The sequence below is a fragment of the Bos indicus x Bos taurus genome, chromosome 1, assembly GCF_003369695.1.
Source record: "Bos indicus x Bos taurus breed Angus x Brahman F1 hybrid chromosome 1, Bos_hybrid_MaternalHap_v2.0, whole genome shotgun sequence".
NCBI lineage: Eukaryota > Metazoa > Chordata > Mammalia > Artiodactyla > Bovidae > Bos > Bos indicus x Bos taurus.
This window is the reverse complement of record NC_040076.1, coordinates 126588580-126612868: the sequence shown is the minus strand read 5'-3', so window position 1 is coordinate 126612868 and position 24289 is coordinate 126588580. Positions and strand designations below refer to the sequence as shown.

At 45.9% G+C, this 24289-nt stretch overlaps 1 protein-coding gene across 1 annotated transcript in view; it reads left to right on the top strand.

The window, feature by feature from the left end:
* Positions 1-1145: 1145 nt before the first annotated feature.
* GRK7 (G protein-coupled receptor kinase 7) overlaps positions 1146-24289 on the top strand; it is a 40294-nt gene continuing 17150 nt past the window's right edge. The window contains exons 1-2 of the mRNA XM_027552536.1: positions 1146-1757; positions 3302-3739. Of these exons, the coding sequence (XP_027408337.1) occupies positions 1146-1757; positions 3302-3739 (1050 nt within the window). The remainder of the gene's footprint in view (positions 1758-3301; positions 3740-24289) is intronic.

Below are 24289 nucleotides of genomic sequence, written 5' to 3'. Positions count from 1 at the left end.
CTCTCTTTTTCCCCTTTTAAACACTCTGGCATAATACTGAATGACTTTGTTTTTAAGCTGCCTTAGCCTTGCTTTGTGAAGAAAAAGCCCGAGAATTCTCTCCCTGTAGGACGCAAGTGTTATTTTTGGAGCAGAGATTCTTAGCCTGATCTCTGTCTAAACCAATTTCTGTTCTTTGTGAGGTCGTGGTCTGGGGCAGCTCAGAGTCATCTCCGTGGAGGGAAGCTTCCTGGTTTCATGAAGCAGCCTGGGCCGAGGTGTCCAGGGGCCATGCCTGGAACATCCCTGCTTGGGGTCTCCACACACAGCCCCTTCACTCTCAGGTCCCCTTCATTAGGCTTGTGCCCTTGGGAGATTCTGGGCCACCTGCCGTGAAGTGGGCGACTTCCCTGCTGATGTCATTTCACGGGATGTTCCGGGTCAGGGTGACCCTCCCCTTTTAACAGGGTACTGTAGGTCACAGACTCCTCAGAACTAAGGCAGCCATGTCTTGATCTCCACAGGCACTTGAGGGTGCCACCGGCCATGGGAGAGCCACAGCCCCTGCCCTGAGAGTCACGACCTGGGCCTCTGGGAACATGTCCAGTGACTCGCAGCTCAGAGCATCCCCTTCTGTAACCTGCTCTGTATCAGGCTGCTAGACCGGGGGAAGGAAAACCTCTCCAGCTTCTCACAGCTCCTCTTCCTGACCCGTCTCTCCTAGAGGTTTACAGAGCTTGCACTTGCTGGGAAATGTAAAATCAGACACAGTTGCAAACACTGCTGTCAACAGCAAACAGCGCATCACCGTAGAATGAGTCTTTTCCTTTGGTGATTGGTCACTGGATGCAGGAAGCAGGTGTGAGGAACATGGCCAGGGGATGAACAGGTAGACCCTGCAGGTGTTCCAGGTTGCTGGGTGATCCGTGATGCGCCCGTCCCTGGCCAGCTATACATAGCCAGCAAAGCTTCTTACTAGAGAAACCTCTTTCCTCACCCTCCACCAGTCCCATCCGTCACCCCAAAGATTCGCTGTAAATCCCCTGGAAGTCACTGCGTCTCGGATCAGAGAGCTGCCAGCTGGCCCCGGGCCTGACCGCGTCTCCACCGCCGCCGCTCTCCATCCTTCCTTGTCTGTACCAGGGGAGCACGATCGGTGCTCAGCCATGGTCGACATGGGGGGCCTGGACAACCTGATCGCCAACACGGCCTACCTGCAGGCTCGGAAGTCCTCGGACGCCGACAGCAAGGAGCTGCAGCGCCGGCGCCGGAGCCTGATGCTGCCCGGGCCGCAGAGCTGCGAGCAGCTCCGCCAGGCCCTGGCCACCGACTTCCATAGTCTGTGCGAGCAGCAGCCTATCGGCCGCCGCCTCTTCCGGGACTTCCTGGCCACGGTGCCTGCATACCAGGAGGCCAGGGGCTTTCTGGAGGAGGTGCAGAGCTGGGAGCTGGCCGAAGAGGGCCCCGCCAAGGGCAGCGCGCTGCAGGGGCTGGTGACCACTTGTGCCGCCGCCCCTGTCCCGGGGCGCCCACACCCCTTCTTCAGCCCAGCTCTGGTCACCAAGTGCCAAGCAGCCACCACCGACGACGATCGAGCATCCCTGGTGGAGCTGGCCAAGGCCGAGGTCATGGCCTTCCTGCAGGACCAGCCCTTCCGGGAGTTCCTAGCCAGTCCCTTCTATGACAAGTTTCTGCAATGGAAAGTCTTCGAGATGCAGCCAGTGTCAGACAAGTACTTTGAAGAGTTCCGGGTGCTGGGGAAAGGTGGTTTCGGGGAGGTAGGTGTCTGCGAGGAGCCAGGCTGAAAGAGGAGATAGACGGCATAATAGAGTTCTGTTTGTCTTCTTTTTGTCTTCTTTTTAATCTTAAGGGATCTTAGAACTAATTTCAGTGCCACATGTGGAGAAAGCATTCCTAGCTTGCTCTCACCTCTTCTTTTTGTCGCTGGGTGAAATAAAGTGAGAATGCCATAGGAAAAACAAACAAGATGTGGAACTGGCCAGGAATCATGATCATGGGGTTTCCAGGAGGCAGGAACACTCTGAAATGCCCCTTTGGTGAATGATATCAAGACATCAATACAATGGGAGAGTTCCCTTCCCCTTTACTTGTGCTCATGGAGGTAATTTGAGAAAAACTTCAGGTATCTAAGAAAACAATCATCTTGAATTAGAGTCTATAAATCTGTTTTGCACCTCTGCTGTGTTCAGCTTTTTTTTTTTTAAGAAGAAAAAAAAATTCTTTGAGATGAAATTTGCATAAGATTAGCCATTAACCATTTTCAGGTGTACAATTTAATAGCATTTAATACATTACAATGTTATGCAGCCATCATCTCTAGTTCCATTTTCAATACTCCTGTGCCCATTAACAGCTACTTCCCCACCCCAACCCCCAAGCTCCTGGCAGCCTCTGGGCTACTTTCTGCCTCTATGGACTTGCCTATTCTGATGTTTCATATAGATGGAGTCATACAATATGTGAGCTTTTGTCTCTGAATTCTTTCACTGAAAAGTGTACTTTTGCTGAGTAGTGTATTGGAGGTTCATTCACCTTGTAGCGTGGATCAATACTTCATTCCACTGTATGGGAATACTACATTTCATGTATCCGTTCCTCTATTGATGGACAGTTGGGTTGTTTCTGCCTTTTGGCTATCGTGAATAGCGCTGCTGTAAATATTTATGTACAAGTATTTATTTGAATACCTGCTTTCATTTCTGTTTCATATGTGGCGAGGAATGGAATTGCTGGGTCTTGTCTTAGGGCAATTCTGTGTTTAACTTTTTGGGAAATCACCAAAGTCTTCATGTTTTAAGTTCCCTCCAGCAATGCATGAGGGCTTCCCTGGTGGCTCAGTAGTAAAGAATCTGTCTACCACTGCAAGAGACTTGGGTTTGATCCCTGGGTCAGGAAGATCCCCTGGAGAAGGAAGAGGCACTCCAGTATTCTTGCCTGGAAAATCCCATGGACAGAGGAATCTGGTGAGCTACAGTCCATGGTGTCACAAAGAGTCGGGCACAACTTAGCAACTAAACAACAAGCAATGCATGAGTGTTTCAGTTTCTCCACATTCTGGCCAACACTTGTTATTCCTTCTTTTTTTAATGGCCCATTTAGTATGCATCACATGATACCTCACTGTGGTCGAAGCTCCTTCTCCAAGAACCCTCTCACTCACAGCTTTTCTTTCCTCAGTAAGCCTGCTATCTTGCCACCTTGATTGGTTTCTGCCCCTCCATCCTCTGTATCCTCCACTCCCTTCCTCTCTCCACTGCTGTCTATTTCTACCTCTTGTTTTCCCTTTCTTTCTCTCCTTAAGGTATGTGCTGTCCAGGTGAAAAACACCGGTAAGATGTATGCCTGTAAGAAACTGGACAAGAAGCGACTGAAGAAGAAAAATGGTGAGAAAATGGCTCTCTTGGAAAAGGAAATCTTGGAGAGGGTCAGCAGCCCGTTCATTGTCTCTCTGGCGTACGCCTTTGAGAGCAAGTCCCATCTCTGCCTGGTGATGAGCCTGATGAATGGTGGAGACCTCAAGTTCCACATCTACAGTGTGGGTGAACCAGGCCTGGACATGAGCAGGGTGATCTTCTACTCGGCCCAGATAACCTGTGGCGTGCTGCACCTCCACTCCCTCGGCATCGTCTATCGGGACATGAAACCCGAGAACGTGCTTCTGGACGACCTCGGCAACTGCAGACTGTCTGACCTGGGGCTGGCCGTGCAGATCCAGGATGGTAAACCCATCACCCAGAGGGTGAGTGAGCCTCCACTGGCCCAAAGGTGGGCCACAGAGTCAGAGAGGAAGGGAGAAAGCTGTTCTTTCCCAGAGCAGACAGAGCCTTGGACTTAATGCTTCTAATTTTCTTGTTCCTAAACCCCTTGTGCTGTCATTTGCCTTAAGTGGTGTAAGAGGATTAGCTTTACTGGCTCTTTGAGGTCTACTTTGTTCTCCTCTCATTGGAAGCAGAGGGTAGCCTTCTTTGTGAATTGGAGGTGGTCTGTGCCTTCACCATAGATAGCAAGAGCTGAATCCATAGCCAGGAGCTAGGTATGTCCTGCCCATGACCACCTCCCTGGTGCTGTGTTCCTGCATCAGTAGAGCTTTGATTTCCTCTTCGGGAAAATTTTAGGGGCTGGACCCTAAAATTCTAACCCCACTCCAGTACTTTTGCCTAGAAAATCCCATGGATGGAGGAGCCTGGTAGGCTGCAGTCCATGGGGTTGCTAGAGTTGGACACGACTGAGCAACTTCACTTTCACTTTTCACTTTCATGCATTGGAGAAGGAAATGGTAACCAACTCCAGTGTTCTTGCTTGGAGAATCCCAGGGACGGGGGAGCCTGGTGGGCTGCCGTCTATGGGGTCACACAGAGTTGGACACGACTAAAGCGACGCAGCAGCAGCAGCAACAGAAGGTAAAATTTAATAGGATAATAAATAGAAGAAACCCCAACACTTAGCCCATTAAATATCTCCTTTCCTGTTGAGTGCACAATGGAGAAATGTTTTACATTGGACAAAGGTGAAATTTTAAATGAAAAGATATATACAAGTCAACAAAGCAACTGATGTTTATTTTGATCAGTTTGGTCCAAAGAGACTTGCAGAGAATTCTTTGATTAAAAAAGGGATTATAAGAATATTAATTCTTATATGTTAAGATTAATTCTTATATCACATTATGTTAAGTGATCAATACAAAAATCTCTCAAATTCTGACAGGTCTTTACTATTGAGTTTCTGTGCACAAAGATGGGAGAAGTCCCAGGAAGATAAAGGCTCAAGTCAGGTTCCTAAACATACACTTAAAACTTTGTTTCTGCACAGTTTCCAGCTTGCAAGGCAGAGAGGACAATCAGGCAAGGAAGTGAGAAAAATCATGGCAAGTTTGGGAAACTGAAGGTGATTTTATGTGGCTATAATGGAAGGAATGTTGACAAGACGTGTAAGGCTCAGATCATGCAAAGACATTGGAATTCTTTTCTTGTGAGGGACAAGAAGCTATTGAAGGAATTTTTAAAAAGGAATGACATGATCAGATTTGCATTCTTTTAGACACCAGTTTGATCGTAGATGGGAAGCAGAGGAGCTAGCATATGCAGTGGTGCAGGAAGAAATGATGGCGCCTGTGTAAGACATTAGGACTGATGAAGTGGGAAGTAAATCAGAGCTGTTGGAAAGAGACTTGTTGGGATTTCAGGACCAGCTGAGTATGAGGGTGAGGAATTGGGAAGGTCCCTAGCTCCAGTGACTAGAAGGAAGAAAACAGTTATGGGAAAGCTGGAAAGTTTAATTGTGAGTATAGTATATATAAGGCTCTTCTATGACAGGCAGGTGCTGTGATGAAAGGTCTGAGTTAGACACTGGAATTTGGAGTCATCATGGCTTGGGAAGCAGCAGACACTACTGGGATTGTTTGAGAAACAGTGGAGGACAGTCTTTTGAACTCTGTGGGAGAGGGAGAGGGTGGGATGATTTGGGAGAATGGCATTGAAATATGTATAATATCATATATGAAACGAGTTGCCAGTCCAGATTTGATGCACGATACTGGATGCTTGGGGCTGGTGCACTGGACGACCCAGAGGGATGGTATGGGGAGGGAGGAGGGAGGAGGGTTCAGGATGGGGAACACATGTATGCCTGTGGCGGATTCATTGAGATATATGGCAGAAGCAATACAATATTGTAAAGCTTAAAATTAAAATAAAATAAAAAAAAAAAGAAAGAAAAACGCCTGACACAAAGAAAAAAAAGAGAAACAGTGGAGGAAGAGGACCAAGGAATAGCAACGTGTAGGGGTGTGGAAGAAGAGGGATCTTGAAGAGATTAAAGAAGTAGGATGAAAATGGCAGAGTCATTGGAGCTGTATCAGTTAAGTGTTGATTTCACTAGCAATAATAGAAAACCCAAATAACAGTGGATTAAACAAGAGAAAGGGTTATTTTTCTTATGTAACAAGTAGTGTAGAGATAAGGATGACTGATATTAGTTCCGCAGCTATGGGATAATGGCAGAAATCACATCTCTGTGATTTTGTCCTTTTCCATGTGTTGCAAAATGGCTGCTCTAGCCCCAACCATCAAGTCTAGGCAGAGAAAGGAGGAAGGGTCAGAAGTAAATAGGGATGCCCACAGCAACTGAATATATCTCCCTCTAAGGAACTTCCCTAGAAGGCCCATCTGACAGCTTCCATTTAAATCTCATTGGCTAGGACATTTATCTGGCCACCCTACCTGCAGGGGCAGCTGATAAATGACTTTTTTTGTTTTTGCTTTTTTGAGAGGGAGAGAGGAATTCTAGCTACTAAGGAAGGAGAGCAAGTAACTACTAAGGAATATGGAACAAGTAACTGGCGGCCTCTGCCACAGGAGCCAAAGAAAAAGAGGATTTAAGTGAGGAGTGTGGTCAGCACTGTTAAGTACTGCCAAGAGGTCACACAGACTGCAGGGTTTGACAATTCTGGAAACCACAGTGTCCTCAGGAAGAGAGGTTTTCAAGGTCAAAACTCAGATAGCAGAGGTTGGATTGACCTGGAAGTAAAGAGTGAGATGAAGGAAGGAGCAGGATGGAGTTTTAAGTAGGGAGACTGGAGATTTAGATGCTGAGGCTAGAAGCAGAAGAGAGGACTTCCCTGTCAGTCCAGTGGTTAAGACTCTGCACTCCCAAGGACAACAGGGCCTGGGTTTGATCCCTGGTAAGGGAACTAGGATTCTACATACCTTATGGCTTAAAACCAAAAATAGTGGGAAAAATAAAAAAGATTCAGGAGATAAATTGCTGGTCGTGTAGAAAGGAAAGAGGCTGAACGAAGGTGGAGAAATCGAGAAAGTGGTGGAGAAGGATGGAGAACTTCAGTATAACTATCTCCTAAGTAGAGGTGGAGGAAGCAAGAAGATGGGGAGGAAGCAGAGTGTTTGCCTCCCAGGGACTTTACTATGAAAAGAGAGACACCGTGAATGCATGTCTATCAATGCACACAAAATCAGAAGTGTACTACTTTCAGTATATTATTTTGAATTTGTATTGCTGATTATGCAGAGAGGAAGTGTTCCTTCTGAGCATCCCGTGGGCGTGCATCATGCTGACCGGTGGCACCGTCTCCACCTTGCTGAAGGATGAGGAGACACACAGCTCAGTCTCTTGTAAATCCCTTCTCAGTCTTCCTCCAGCTCTGTTCATGGGCCAAGAGAATATTTAGGGACAGTTCCTCCTGCATCCAGCTCTCTGGCTCTTTTGGAACCTGCAGGAAGCTTTTGGTGCCTCCTCAGTATTGTCCACTATAACAAGGGCAGTTGGTGGAGTTTAGGGCTTCCCCGGTGGTATTAGTGGTAAAGAACCTGCCTGCCAGCGCAGGAGACATAAGAGATGCGGGTTCAGCCCTGGGTCAGGAAGATCCCCTGGAGGAGGGCATGGAAACTCCAGTATTATTGCTAGGAGAATCCCATGGACAGAGAAGCCTGGCAGGCTGTGATCCATAGGGTTGCACAGAGTCAGACAGAACTGAAGCAACTTAGCATGCGTGCATACAATGCCTAGAGGCCTCTCACTCTTTTGTCTTTTCTGAGTCCCTCTTTGTCCCAAGAGACCAGATTTCTGGGTTTAGACCACTTGCCCCATCCAAGAAAGTTTATGCCCTGGTCCTTGGACCTGCCTCTGAAGCCCAGGAGATTTTCAGGAAGGATGGAGGGAAAAAAGGGGGTCAGAGAGAAGGTTTAGAAAGCCACAGAAAGAAAGAAAAAAGAAATGTGTTCCTCCTTCACTGTTTACTGGTCTACATATCTAAGTGAAGCCCTTCAGTATCGTACTTACTGCAGTTCCCACACAATAACTGGGCCCCCAAGTGGATTTTAAATCATTATACTCACAATCCATTTCACAGAAGAAATAAAAAGGAACATATTTTATACAGCTTCTGTAACTAACTAATGTTTTGATGTCAAGAAACCATGATAAAGAATTACTGGGTCTTCCCTGGTGGTGCAGTAGCTAAGACTCTGCACTCCCAATGCAGGGAACCCAGGGAACTAGATCCCACATACCACAGCTGAAGATCCTGCATGCCACAGTGAAGATTGATGATCCCACATGCCCCAACTAGAACCTGGTGCAACCAAATAAAAGCAAAATTTTAAGTACAGATCTCACTATATTCCCAGAGTATGATCAGCTGGATGAAGGTAGAACTGTAAAGAAAAGTCCTGCTAAATTTTTGCATAAATGTAAGGAAACCCACTAGAATATTTCGATACTGATTGGATCCTATCAAAGGAAAGCATGTATCATTTTGCCTTACAGGGAAATTGCATTTGTGAGATAATTCTATAACGTGGATTAAAAAGACTTTGAACAACAATTGTGCAGAGCTGAAGGAGCAAACCCAAATGGCATGCAGTGTAAGAAGTGAAGCGAGTGCCGTGGAGCCCAGAACAGAGTGAGCACTTCCATCTAAGGAGGGAAGCCACTCCTCGTGTCCAGTGACCACACTGTGAGAACAGAGATCCAAAGTTCTGGCTCTTTTTTCTTTAATATTTATTCATTCATTTATTATTTTTGGCTGCACTGGGTCTTCGTTGCTGCACACAGGCTTTCTCTAGGTGCAGCGAGGGAGGCCAGTCTCTAGTTGCGGTGCTCAGACTTCTCATTGCTGCGGCTTTTCTTGTTGTGAAGCAGGGGCTCTGGGCTCACAGGCTTCAGTAGTCACGGTGCACAGGTTTAGCTGCCCTGCAGCATGTGGGATCCTAGTTCCCAGGCCAAGAATTGAACCTGTGTCCCCTGCATTAGCAGGCGAGTTCTCATCCACTGGGTCACCAGAGAAGTCCCCTGACTTTTTAAAACAGAAACGGACACCTGTGAATTTTTGAGAAGTGTCTTGCTTTTAAAATGAGGACAATTCATTAAAAAGAATGCATTTGAATTAGTTCTAATGAGGTGGCTGAAACTGGAGCCTATTATACACAGTGAAGTAAGTCAGAAAGAAAAACACCAATACACTATACTAACGCATATATATGGAATTTAGAAAGATGGTAACGATGACCCTATACGCGAGACAGCAAAAGAGACACAGATGTAAAGAACAGTCTTTTGGACTCTGTGGGAGAAGGCGAAGGTGGGATGATTTGAGAGAATAGCATTGGAACATGTAAATTATCATATGTGAAACAGATTGCCAGTCCAGGTTCGATGCATGAGACAGGGTGCTCTGGGCCAGTGCACTGGGATGACTCAGAGGGATGGGATGGGGAGGGAGGCTGGGAGGGGGTTTCAGGATGGGGAACACATGTACACCCGTAGTGGATTCATGTCAATGTATGGCAAAAACCACTACAATATTGTAAAGTAATTAGCCTCCAATTAAAATAAATTAATTAATTTTAAAAATAGATAAATAAAATGAGGACAATTAATTCAAAATGAGCCCAAACCATAAACCAACAACAACAAAATCCTAGTGAGATTAATCACACTAGCTGCCATCTGTATTCATCGAGTTTGTTATCACGCTATCCATGTTTGACAGTCTCTGAATATAAAGTTCAATATAGATGCTCTGAAGGCCACTATATCTTAAAGGCAAGAAAAGAATGTGATATGCACCTAGTATTGAAGATTTTTTTCAACAAGAAAATGGCATGACCAGAGTGATTCTTCTTTTTTAAAGAGTTTTATTGAAGTATATTTGATTTACAATGTTCTGTTAATTTCTGCTATATAGCAAAGATGTGTGTGTGTGTGTGTGTGTTCTTTTTCATATTCATTTCCGGTGTGGTTTATCATAAGATACTGAGTATAGTTCCCTGTGCTATAGTTTATCCATCCTATATGTACTAATCGGAGAAGGCAATGGCACCCCACTCCAGTACTCTTCCTGGAAAATCCCATGGATGGAGGAGCCTCATAGGCTACAGTCCATGGGGTCGCTAAGAGTCGGACACGACTGAGCTACTTCACTTTGACTTTTCACTTTCATGCATTGGAGAAGGAAATGGCAACCCACTCCAGTGTTCTTGCCTGGAGAATCCCAGGGACAGGGGAGCCTGGTGGGCTGCCGTCTATGGGGTCGCACAGAGTCGGACACAACTGAAGCGACTTAGCAGCATATGTACTAATTTGCATCTGGTAATCGGAATTCCCAATCCTCTTTTCCTCCACCTCACCCCCGTGGCAAACACAAGTCTATTTTCTGTGACCGCGAGTCTGTTTCTGCTTTGTAGACACATTCATTTATGTCGTATTTTAGATTCCACACATAAGTGATATCAAATGCTATGGTATCTATCTTTCTCTTTCTGACCTTTTTCACTTAACATGGTAATCTCTGGGTCCCTTCCTGTTGCTGCAGGCGGCCTTATTTCATTCTTTTTTATGGCTGAGTAATATTCCATTGTGTATTTATACCACATCTTTTTTATCCATTCATCTGTCAGTGGGCATTTAGGTTTCTTCCATGTCTTGGCTATTGCACATAGTGCTGCTGTGAACATAGGGGCATGTATCTTTTCAACTTATAGTTTTGTCTGGCTATACAGAGTGCTTCTTTAAGAAGATGATTAACAGCATATATGATGAATTGAAGTATGATGAATTACTGTAATAATCCCCACACGAGGTAATGAGAATTGAAGTATGGCCCTGGGCTCTGAACAGCCTTACTTCCAGAGTTCAGCTCTCTGGCTTCACCTAAGTTCCACCAAGACCCACATCTGTGTCTAATTCTCTTAAAGCATGGCTGTCTTCGGTGGAAGAGGCCATGGTTATTGGGGGAATGGAGCCACTTCTAGAAGGTGATGCCCTTTGTCCAGTGGGTCTCCTTGGTTGCGGGTAGTTGGACAATGATTCACGAAGGAAAGGTGAGGGTAGTTCTGCCCTAGTCTGAGAAAGACTGAGGAAGACACACAATGAGAGGCAAGGATGCTTAAGAGCACTGGCTGGAATGCAGAGGCCCTGGCTTCCTGTCCTAGACCTATCCCTGACTCACGGAGTCAGCCATCTCAGGCAGGCCCCAGGACATCCTTAATCTATAAGATTTCATGAATCTATGAGATAGTCTTTGAATTATTTATAGGAAAAGACTCATAAACTCAGAAGATGAACATATGGCCTACGTTTTACTATGATTTACTGGGCTATCAATCATGGATCTTAAGGAACAAAGCGAAGTTACTTAAGAAAATGAAATTAATGATTTTCATAACTGAGAAGCCTAGCAGTTTGGCCTGATCCAGGGTCTGAGCAGTGTCGCTGAAAGCTCTCCCTCTGTGTCCCAGCTCTGCCCTCCTTGGTATTAGCCTCACTTTCACTCTCAGGAGCTCCTACGTGGAGGCCACCGGCAGCTCCACGCATATCTTAGCAACCAAACAATTTCATGGAAAGGGAACAGTTCTTTACAAAAGGTCCTTCAAATTCCCAGGGAAGACTCTCAATGGACAACTCAAGTTACATGCCCAATCATATCCAACTCCACCGGCCAGGACTATGTCTCTGTTCTCAGGAACTAGGGAGTTCGGTCCTATATAAATATCGGAGACAGGGGAAGTGTTCTCCAATAGAAAACAGAGATGGAGGGACTTCCCTGGTGGCCCATTGGTTAAGACTCTACGCTTCCAATGCAGGGACCTTGGGTTTGATCGCTGGTTGGGGAACAGAGATCCAAAATGCCACACCACAAGGCCAAAAGAAACAAGAAAATAGGGATGGAAGAGAATGGGAATGGAATTCAGATAGACAGAAACAGTGGATGCCCTTAATAACTGCTCGATGGTTTGGAAACTTTCTGACCTCTTACTTAAGTGATGACAGCATCTAGATAGAGCCTTTACAAAAAGATGTTACAAGGTAGGGGCTATTATTAGCTCCATTTTACAGATGGAGAAGTTGAAACTCAGGTTAAGTTACCCATCCAAAGTCACGTTGCTCATATGTGAGATGAACCCAGGTATGCCAGATTCAACAGCACTTATAGTTTTGACTCCACCTTGACACAACTGAGCGACTGAACTGAACTGAACTGAACTTTCAAATTCACACACAGGGCAGAATGTTGCCTCTGGTTTATAATGCTGTAAAAGACCCTCCACTGAATAAAACTCAGAATGAGTGTGTGTGATGACGCATAACTTCCTAAGTCTGGTCTGACATGTGTACACCAATCTCAGGCTTAGTTGAACCTCTGATGGAGTTCAGACTTTGGAAAAGGAGCCCAACCTTTACAGGGAAACATGTGACTAATATTTCAGAGTCAGCCTCCCACAGCCCGACACAATATCATTAACTGTCGTCCCAGCCACCGTCAGTATTCACCTATAATAAATGTGATAAGCACTCCAGCCTGTTTTCCAGCTGACATTCACATGCACACATTAAAACTAACTCTTGGCAGTTTTAGAGATATGAGGTAAATATAATAGGAAAATCAGGCAGTGGGGCTTGTGCTAGGACTTTTCAAGTTCAATGTTCTATGTGGAGAGCAGTGACCTTCAGATTTTAAGGAACATGAGTCAATCCTTAAAACTTGCTATTTTGTCAGGAATCAGAATGAAATTAGCACAGTGACCCAAGAGCTCATGACATGTTTGGTTACCTTGCCCTACCTCTGATCAGTTCTTCACACTCAGAAGGATGATGGGTGACAGAGCTCCAGCATTACATTTATTTTCTGAATGTTTATTTATTTGGCTGCATCGGGTCTTAGTTGCTGCATGAGATATTTATTGAGTCATGTGAGATCTTTCAGAGAAGGCAATGGCACCCCACTCTAGTACTCTTGCCTGGAAAATCCCATGGACGGAGGAGCCTGGTAGGCTGCAGTCCATGGGGTCGCTAAGAGTCGGACGTGACTGAGCAACTTCACTTTCACTTTTCACTTTCATGCATTGGAGAAGAAATGGCACCCCACTCCAGTGTTCTTGCCTGGAGAATCCCAGGGACGGGGGAGCTTGGCGGGCTGCCGTCTATGGGGTTGCACAGAGTCGGACAGACTGAAGCGACTTAGCAGCAGTGAGACCTTTTGTTCAGGTGCATGGACTTTCTAGTTGTGGCACGCAGGTTCAGTAGTTGTGGTACATGGGCTTAGTTGCTCTGTGGCACGTGGGATCTTAGTTCCCCTACCAGGGATCAAACCTGTGTCCCCTGCATTGTAAGCTGGATTCTAAACCACTGGACCACCAAGGAAGTCCCAGCCATCATATTTATTTTGAAGCTCTTATTGTGTTGAATAAAATGCTAGGGACACACTAAATAAGTGATTTTTAAAAGATCTCTGAGTGTGTTTTAATTACTTGAAACAGCAAGAAAGACCCAGCATTGCTGGGTTGACAACTACATATATCACAGCCCTTATGACCCTGCTCCAAGTATTTTTCTCTTTGAGAATTTACTTCTGAGAACCACACAGGACAGGCATTCTGGTTACTTTATTGTCACATGCTGGTCTCCACCAAAACTCCCTCAAAAAACAATAAAATAAAATAAGGCATAGAGCCATGAGCAAAAAGAGACATTTCTTGCCCTCATGGAGCTTACAGTCTAGTGAAGGAGACAGAACTTCATTTCACCCAATGAATGTAACCTTTCAATGATGACAAGTGCTGTGAAGATGTGGTACATGGGGCTCTTCAGGGAGGATTTGTTAACATGTGAGACTCTGGGGCTTCCCAGGTGGCTCAATAGTAAAGAACCTGCCCACAATGCGGGAGCCACAGGAGACAAAGTTTCGATCTCTGGGTTGGAAAGATTCTCTGGAGGAGGGCATGGCAACCCACTCCAGTATTTTTGCCTGGAGAATCCCATGGACAGAGGAGCCTGGCAGGCTACAGTACATAGGGTCACAAAGAGTCAGACGTGACTGAAGTGAGCCCACTCGCATGTGAGACTCTGAGCATCAGCCATAGGGGAAAACTCACTGACATCAGAAAGAAGATAGAAATTCACTCGGCAAAGCAGTTTGGGTGGTGTCTTGGTAGGTGTCACTAGAAACTGACTCAGAAACAGATTTCCATGTGGAGGATTTATTTATCTATTTTCAAATTTTTATTATTTATTCATAGCAACGCTGGGTCTTCGTTGCTGTGAGCGGGCTACTCTGTAGTTGTGGTGTGTGGTCTTCTTATAGGAGTGGTTTCTCCTGTTGCAGAGCACTGGCTCTAGGGCGCAGACTCACTAGCTGTGGCCCACAGGCTTATTGCTCCGAGGCATGTGGAATCTTCCTGGGGCAGGAATCGAACCCGGATCCCCTGCATTGGCAGGCAGATTCTCAATCACTGGACCACTAGGGAAGTCCCTGGAAAGCCTTTGAAAGTGTTTAACCAAAGCAGGCAAAGAGTTTAGAATTCCATTTTGGAACAAAATGACTCCATCTGAAGCGAAAGCAGATCAGAGGGGATTCATGTGGATTGTGGTTGTTTGCAATCCCGGTGAAAGATGATGGCAGCTCAGCCCACATGTGCTGGGGAATGGTGGGGGGTGTGAGGGGTAGTCAGAGCACAGTGTTTGATTTGGAAAGAGATTCCAGAATGACCCGGCTTCAGTAATGGTTTGGATGTGAGCTAAGGGAGAGGGGATCAAGGTGATTTACTAGGTGAGGTCATGTCACAGGTACTGACTTGGCTCTGAGTACAGACAAATGCCTGTCTTCATGAAGTCCCGGACAGGGAAGAGACCATCAAGCCACAGGGCAGTGACAGTACAGCAGGCAAGCTGTCCCAGTTGGGTGCGCAGGAAGGTCACCAACCCCAGCATGGGGTCAGGAAGGGCTTCCAGGAGGAAATGACAACCAAAGGCAGACTTGTAAGGCAAACAGAGGTGAGCCAGGTGAACCGAAAGGAAAGTGGGCTTGGCACAGGGCTCAGCATAGGGTGGTGGTCTGCAACCGAGAGCAGTTTGGGCCCCCAGAGCATTATGAAAATGTCTGGAGACTTTTTCGTTTGTCATGAAGGGGGAACTGCCACTGGCTTCTAGTGGATAGGGTCCAGGGAGGCTGTGAACATCTTACGATGTGCAGGACACCCCCTCCCGCTCCCCGCCCAAAGAGCACCCTCCATGTCCACAGTGCTTCAGTGGACAGCCCTGATCAGAGGCTTAGGGCTCAGCCACAGAACAGACTGACTCTGTAGCTGCCTCGAGTGTGAAGTCACAGGGCGTGAGGGGTGACAGCAAGTGCAACTGGAAAATGGGCGTATGTCAGGCCCTAGAGGGCTGGAGGAGTCGGACAAAGGCATTCGAACCCAGTGCCAAGGGTACTGGGGAGCCATTGAAGATTTCCAGGCAGAAAAGTGACAAATCAGCCTTGGAAGAACAGTCAGGAAGAGGGAGTTGAAGGTAAAGAATAGGGGAATGCAGTGTTCATAGTAGTACTATTTACAAAAGCCAGGACATGGAAATACCCATCAACAGTCGGTTTAAGAAGTGATGTGTGTATATACACACACACACATATATGTATATATACACACATACATTAGAATATTACTTCTCCATACAAAAGAATGAAATCCTGCTTATATAGGGAAAGTAAAAAATAATATGGGCTTCCTGATATCTCAGACAGTAAAGAATCTGCCTGCAATGTGGGAGACCTGGGTTGCTCCCTGGGTTGGGAAGATCCCCTGGAGAAGGGAATGGCAACCCACTCCAGTATTCTTGCCTGGAGAATCCCAGGGACAGAGGAGCCTGACGGGCTGCAGTTCATGGGATCACAAAGAGTGAGATACAGAGAACAAACCTGTAGTTACCAAAGGAGAGAGGAAAGAGAATTTGACAGTCTGCACGGCTTGGTGTGTGGAGAGCAGGTTGGCCCTGGGTCTTCCCTGGGGACTGGGCAGGCTGGCACATTGTCTGTTGATTTGTGGCTGTGAGGAGAAAGAAGAGCCGTGAGGTCTGCAGTCTGCAGCAGGAGGGGGCTGTCTTGCGAGATGATGCAATCCAGAGAACAACCAGTTGCCGCATCTTCTAATTTAAGGTAGACACGGGTTGGAGGCTCAGAGCATCCTTTCAGATCAAGTGCAGCTGATGAAATGCCGTCTACAGGATCAGTGAGATGGGAGGACAGTGAGTTTGTCAATCCGGTTCTGCCATTTACTATGGCTGCTGTTTATAGAAGCACAGGCTGACCCCACACCTGGGGCACTTGGCTGTGGGGACAGTGAGGACTGACAGCCAGCCAAGCCAGGCAGACTGCCTCCTAATTGGCCCAGACTTGCTACTTAGGCTGGTCTCAGCCCTGCACTTAACCCCAGGCAAGTCATGCCTCTTCTCTGAGCTTGGTTAATACTGCTCGCCTCTTAGGCTTGATGAGAAGATTAAGGTAGATAAATGCCTAGCAGAGATAAGCCACTTGGTAGGCACTCAAAAAATGATTGCTATGGTCATTCTACAAGAAGCCCAGCACCGAACCCTTTGTCGTGATCCCCACTATTGCACTGTTTCTGCCTCACCGGAAAGGCACTGTAGCTGCTCCAGGGACCTTGGCTGCTGTGCTTTTTCTCTGAGGGACGCAGAGAGCCAGCAGGACTCCAAGGCTGCAGCGGGGTGGGCAGTGGATGAGGGCACAGCTCACCTGCTAGCTGAGCCCAGCAGGCACACACCATCATCTTGCTTCCTCACAGCCACATGGAGCTTTGTGATTTTATTCTGAGCCTTTTAGAGGCATCATGGAAAACAGGTATCAGCCTGCCACTGGACAGATTCACAGAACATGAATCCACCCAAGGACACACTCCAGAGGAAGAACTACTGCTATTGATCTCTGATGATGCACCAGGCTCATCTTTCAATCTGATGGAGTCTTAGAGGCTTCTGGGTTTTTTGTGTGTGTAGCTGCCCTGCCTACAGGACCAGCTTTGGCTTGGTCGTGGCTAACACCTATTGAAGGTGTGAAACATGCCAGACTTTGAAAAAGCACTCAGTGTGTCTTATGGTTTTAATATTCATCACGATCCTATGAGATCAGAGCTGTGAAGCTCAGAGAGGTTGAGTAACTGGCCTGGGGGTGACCAGCTAATAATGAGTACAGCTGGGATGTGCACTAGAGCTGACTGACGCCAGACTGTATAGGTGCAGGATTCGTTCTTGCAGGGACCCCTTTTCTGGATCCCCTTCTCCCAGGGCTGTCAGGGAGAGTAGCAAAGCCCCTCTGATGAGGTTCCCGCCCCGGCCCAGGAAGTTGCTTTCCCCGGCTGGCAGAAAGCAACAAGGCAGGCGGACGAGGAACAAAAGTTAGGCCGGCGGCGATCTGGAGGCTGCAGCCGGGGGCGCTAAGCACATAGGGCGGGGCCTCGGAGCAAAGTCCCCTGGGGTCCCGGGCCGCATTCCTCTGAGGTCTGCAAAGGCCACCGCTTAAAGGCGCAGAGGAGCAGCTGGGAACGAGAACAAAGCGGCCGGGCCCCCCTCGGAGGAAGGAAGGAGCGAGCCCCAGGAAACAGCTGATAGCGCTAAGCTCAGCTTGTTTTTTTTCCTCTGCTCAACAGTTCTCCTGCCACGGCAAACAAAAGATGTACATTCTGATTCCCTCTTCTGTTTGGATTGTGCTGTCGAGTGGATCTGGTCTGTGATAAACTGGGGGGAAGAGAATCCGCGGGCGGTTTCTTGCTCCGCTGGCCAGTTTGCTGGGCCATCGCGAGACGCGGAGATAGCTTCTTTGACCGCCTCTTTGTCCCGCGCGACTCAGTAAATCCAGCCCGGCCTGGCCACACCCGGGGCCCGCGATACAGGCATTTCTTTTCCTGATGAATTGAAGATTGCCAACTTTGCAGGTTCACTGGGAACTGGCAGTGACCTTGACCTTGAAAGACCTGCACTGTACACACGGCACGCATGCTCGGGGGACACACTTTTTTTATGGACGTGTAAAACTATTAAGAGACGAACTATGCCCTCTCAGCCCCTCTGAAAGTCCACTCCCTGCTCTCATCACCGCGGCTGAGGTCACAGTTCACTCCTGCCCAGAGCCACCCTTGGACAACTCAGTGTGCAAATTCCGCCCAGCCTGGACCCAGCCACTTCGCTCTCAGGGGCCCGGGGTGAGAGCGACTACAGCTGCAGGGTCAGGGGAAGCCAGCATCTGACAGCAAGAGCAAGGCAGGCAGGAGGTGTCCACACAGGTCCCCACAAGCTAGCTGGGATCCTGATGCTCGCCTGGGGTGTCCACCTCCCTCCAAGTCTGGATACCTGTAGGTGACAGGTGGCCCTGATGGGACTAAGCAACCCACGTGTGATGACAGTGGCAGATGCACCTCCTGCTGCCCGCTTGCAGGTGGGTGGGGATTTGAACCTCCATCTGGCTTCCCTGGTGGCTCAGTGGTAAAGAATCTCCCTGCCAATACAGGAGAAATTGGTTTAACCCCTGGGTGGAAAAGACCCCCTGGAGAAGGAAATGGCAACCCTCTCCAGTATTCTTGCATGGGAAATCCCAAGGACAGAAGAGCCTGATGAGCTACAGTCCACGGGGTCGCAAAAGAGTAGGACACGACTTAGCAACTCAAGAACAACAACTGGCTTCCTAAACCCTACGAGGTTTGATGTTTGATATCCTGAATGCTGGGCATACTGTGTTTTGCCTGACCAGGTGTTGACAGAGTGAGCCCATCCAAGGGCACTAGAAAACCATGGCAAAACAAAACAAAATGAATCAAAAGAAGTTAAACTATACACAAAAACCTCCACTGAGTCCTGTTGCTGCTGATACTTGGGTGATCCCTACAGCCCTTGCGATGGCAGTTCTGGTCACACGGACTGAAAAAGATTGTTTTGATGCCATAGAGACTGATGTGCGGGGGCCCTTTGTAACTGCAGGAGTTAAACTGAGCTGCGAGAGGTCAGCGTGGCTGGACCCTGCCCGGTGCTGTTTGGCCCGGTCTCTCCTCCCACCCCGTTCTGAGGAGGCAGTTCACATGCAGAAGACAAATGGCGTAAAGGGCAGGCAATTAATTTTTTCAGCTGGAGGCTGTGAAGGAATTTGGGTGCTTAGACTCTGGCGTGCACTGCTAATTCCATTCTTCTCCTCTGTGAAATACCTCCACTCTGCAAGGGGGTGGTGCCCTTCAAAATTCCATCACTGATGTTTTCTGCCTTTGGGGCCAAGAGGTAAATTCTTTGTTCAGTCACTAAGTCATGTCCGACTCTTTGCAACCCCATGGACTGCAGCACACCAGGCTTCCCTGTCCTTCATTATCTCCTAGAGTTTGCTTAAACTCATGTCCATTGAGTCAGTGATGATATTTTCTCTTTAGAGTCAAGAGGTAAATTTAGTGCTGAAAATTATTTGGAATGAGTCTGAGGTTACCCTCTGTACTATTAATGCTTCAAAACCCCAAGGGGCTATAGTGTCAGCTGGCCGATTCTTCCCTTATTTCCTGGAGAGGGAGCAACGTGGTCCTGGCATGGTTCAAGGTCTGGTTCCCACCACCTAGCAGCCTCTGGTGTGGAGCAGCCCAGCCAACCTGGTGAGCAGAAATGCAGGCAGGGAACAGAGAACTTGCTGGGAAAAGGGGAAGAGATGTAGCTTAAGCAAGCATGGACCACAATGAAGACTTAGTACTTGGCAGATGGGGAGAGGGAAGGAGGATACTCTAGAGGGAGAAAAAGAAATCCTGAAGGGAACTTGGAAGAGTAAGAAAAAGTTACCTCAGCCATTTCCACAGAGGCAATGTAGTGTAGTAATTCACAACGCAAGCCTGTGTGTAAATCTTGGGTGGGTGACCTTGGGCAAGATTTAACCTCTGTGGGTTAGTTTTCCAGTCGGCAAAATGGGCGATAAAGTAGTCTCTATCTCATAGGGTTATCATGAAGAGTAAATAAGAAATTCATAGAAAGCAATGGAGAAAATATTTAGCGTGTAATAAACACTCAATACCTATTTCCCATTATTAATATTTCCAATTTTTCTCCCAGTGTGTGTCTCACAATCCTTTGTTCAGGACGGACTGGCATATGCTCTCCACTTTTACCCTAAAGCTTCTACCAATCAACTGATGTTTATCCAGTGTCCTGATTAGTGATTTTAATCCTTCAAGTCACTTGCCTCTGAAATCTGCTCATTGGAAGCTTGCCACACACAGAGTAAGCTCACAATAAATGTAACCAAGTAGAATTTACCCATCATCACCATCTGAAATGCAGTAGGATGTGGTTTATAGTCTTTTTTTATGCCTCTCCCACCCCAGCTCAAGAAATTCAACAGAGAGAAGCCTGACCCAGGAACTTACAGCCCAACTCAGAGCTGTAGAGGATGAAATACCACACACAAGGAGACCTTTAGCAGCTTTCCATCTCAGCACCCATAATGAGGGCAAGCAGACTGACACCTCTCTTATGGAGTAGTAGAGAATCTCCCTCTGGGGACACTGAATAGCCTAACAAAAAAGGTCTACAGGTGAGATCCTTGATGACATGGCTTGGCATAATCACCCTACAGTGAAATCCAAGCTTTTGTCAGCTTTTTGGTGTCACACTGTTAAGCATAAACAAAGATCGTTTGTCACTTGAAAAAAATCATCCAAAATGAAAGGCAGTGCCAAAACAAACAGAAGAAAGAAACTTGGAGCAAACAGGAACAATTCAGGGAGTAAAAAAGAACATTTTTGAAAACCTACAATTCTTATCTTTGAGATTTAAGGGAAGATATTGCATCCATGAAACAGGGACAGATGCTGTAAAACAAAGAACATTCAGAGAAGAAAAAGGACATTTGGAAATAAAATATGTGTAAATATGTCTGCAGAACAGCATGGATAAATCTCAAAAAACACTATGTTTAAAAAAAGAGAAGTCAAACACAAAGGAGAATCTATCTTACAATTCCTTCTATATGAAATGCAAGACTAATTGATGGTGACAGAAATCAGGAAGTGGTTGCCTGGGAAGCAGGGAGGAGAAGGAACCAGAAGGGGCACAAAGTAGCTTTCGACGTGAATGGAAATGTTCTTTATCTGGTTTGGGTTCTATTTGTGTGGATGTAGTCAATTATCAAAATTTACTGAACCAACAGTATAAGATCTATGCACATTATTCTGTGTTAATTATGTTAATAAAAACATATTTGCAGAAATGAAAAGTTCAGTAGAAGTTTCTAGATCTAGCTATCAACTTACAGGAAACAAAGAACAGAGGAGCATGTTAAATGACATCACAGGAATGCAATTAGCAAAGTCTGACTGTGGGAAACTCTAGAGTTTAACCAATTTTTTTTCTAATAAAAACTTGCAAGGGGAGGTGGTGAGGAGAGACAGAAAAAATTAATTGTCACAGAGATTTAAGAGACATATAATCAATCACATTGTGTGAACCTTGTTTGAATCTAAATTTAAACAAACAATTTAGAGGACAAGTTTACTGAACAATAGGGAAACATGTCCAGATATTTGATAATATTCAAGAATTATTGTTATTTTTAAAGTGAGATAATGGTGTTTGTAGTGCTTTGGGTTTGTTTGCTTTTTTTTTTTTTTAAAGTGACCTTACCTTTTAAAGATTCATAGTGAAATACTTCAAGTAATATCTGAGTTAGTAGAGTGGAGGGCAATAAGAGTGAGTAAGGACAAAAGAAACAAGATTGATCATGTGTTGATAATTGTTAAAGCTGGGAGTAGAGTACACTGGGTTTATTATTCTAGTGTCTTTTCTTTTGTGTGTGTTTGAAATTTCCCATTAATAAAGTACTTTAAAAAAAATAGAAGAGTTAGAAGAAAAACTGAGGAAGTCTCCCAGATTAAAAAAGGAAGGAAAGAAAAAGACAAAGAGATGGAAAATAGAAGCAAAAGGTAAGAAACACAATAAGTTCAGATTTAAAGAGAGAGAGAGAGAGAGCAGGAGAGAGAGAAGAAAGAAAATGAAAAGAAGAAAATGATCAAAGAAATAATTCGAGCAAATTTTATGATACTGACAGCCATTAGTTTCTAGACTGAGAGGCCAGCCAGTAGCCAACACGGGGTGAAAAATAGCCCACACCAAAGCCCATCATAGAGAAATTTCATGAAGCTGGTGTACCGGCTCACAACCTCACACACCGACAGTCTTCACTGATGCCTCCTTTTTCTCTCTCTCTTGGGCAGTACCCTGTTGGCACCACTTGTAGAGGCCAAGTTGCTCCTCCACTTTTAGAAGCGGATGAAACATCATACTTTGGTATGATGCGGGACCTGGTTTTCAGCGCGACTGCTGAGGGTCTGGATAACATATCTGGGTAGACAAGCTAGCTTCAGCGTAACTGTCTTTTTCTTTCATGCTTTAACAATTCTGTTTTTTATTATATTTAGTCATGATATAATTTCAAAATACAATTAAACATTTACCTGAAAATAACATTTTCAAATTGAAATATAGTTGGAATTTCCCTCGTGGGCCAGTGGTTAAGAACCGCCTGCCAATGCAGTGTACACGGGTTTGATCCCTGGTATAGGAACTAAGATCCCACATGCCACAGACTACTGAGTCCTTGGGCTGCAACGAGAGAGTAGCCTCTGAGCATCACAACTAGAGAAAGTCCACACACAGCAATAAAGACCTAGCAGAGATTAAACTTAAATAAAATTTCTTTAAAAAATGAAATATAGTTGATATACAATATTATGTAAGTTATAGGTATGCAATATAGTGATTTTCAATTTTTAAATGTTATGCTCCATTTATGGACTTCCCTGATGGCACAGATGATGAAGAATCTACCTGCAGTGAAGTAGATGAGGGTTCAATCCCTGGTTCTGGAAGGCCCCCTGGAGTAGGAAACAGCAACCTACTCCAGTATTCTTGCCTGGAGAATCCCATGGACAGAGGAACCTAGCAGGATACAGTCCATGGGGTTGCAAAGAGCTGGACAAGAATAAGCAACTAACAGGTCAGGAAGCAACAGTTAGAACTGGACATGGAACAACAGACTGGTTCCAAATAGAAAAATGAGGACGTCAAGGCTGTATATTGTCACCCTGCTTATTTAACTTATATGCAGAGTACATCATGAGAAATGCTGGGCTGGAAGAAGCACAAGCTAGAATCAAGATTCCCGGGAGAAATATCAATAACCTCAGATATGCAGATGACAACACCCTTATGGCAGAAAGTGAAGAAGAACTAAAAAAGCATCTTGATGAAAGTGAAAGAGGAAAGTGAAAAAGTTGGCTTAAAGCTCAACATTCAGAAAACGAAGATCATGGCATCTGGTCCCATCACTTCATGGCAAATAGATGTGGAAACAGTGGCTGACTTTATTTTGGGGGGCTCCAAAATCACTGCAGATGGTGATTGCAGCCATGAAATTAAAAGACACTTACTCCTTGGAAGGAAAGTTATGACCAACCTAGATAGCATATTCAAAAGCAGAGACATTACTTTGCCAACAAAGGTCCGTCTACTCAAGGCTATGGTTTTTCCAGTGGTCATGTATGGATGTGATAGTTGGACTGTGAAGAAAGCTGAGCGCGGAAGAACTGATGCTTTTGAACTGTGGTGTTGGAGAAGACTCTTGAGAGTCCCTTGGACTGCAAGGAGATCCAACCAGTCCATCCTAAAGGAGATCAGTCCTGGGTGTTCATTAGAAGGACTGATGCTAAAGCTGAAACTCCAGTACTCTGGCCACCTCATGCGAAGAGTTGACTCATTGGAAAAGACCCTGATGCTGGGAGGGATTGGGGGCAGGAGGAGAAGGGGACGACAGAGGATGAGATGGCTGGATGGCATCACCGACTCGATGGACATGAATTTGAGTGAACTCTGGGAGTTGGTGATGGACAGAGAGGCCTGGCGTGCTGCGATTCATGGGGTCGCAAAGAGTCGGACACGACTGAGTGACTAAACTGAACTGAACTGAAGCAACTAACACATACACATACTCCATTTATAGTTATTATAAAATATTGGCTATAATTCCCAGTGTTGTACAATATATCCTTGCTTATTTTATATTTAATAGTTTGTGCCTCTTAATCTCCTATCCCTATATTGCCCCCTGGCACTGGTAGCCACTGTTTTATTCTCTATATCTGTGAGTCTGCTTTTTTGTGGTTGCTGTGGTTATAGCCACTGATTTGTTGCATTTTTTTAGATTCCACGTATAAGTTATAGCATACAGGGTTACTATTGACTAATGGCAATGGGAGATGAGAGGGAGCTGGGCAGACAGATGCCCCTCTCCTATGGTTCCTCCTTGTGACCCTTCTGGAAGAGTGTTATGTACCCATTAAACTAGAAGCCAGTGTGGTAACATCTGACATCACATTCCCCCTGCCCCTCTTTCCTTTTTTCCCTGTGCGTTCTTTTTTTTCTATATAGTTTTATTTCTTTTTGACTGTGCTGGCTCTTCGTTGCTGTGGGGGCT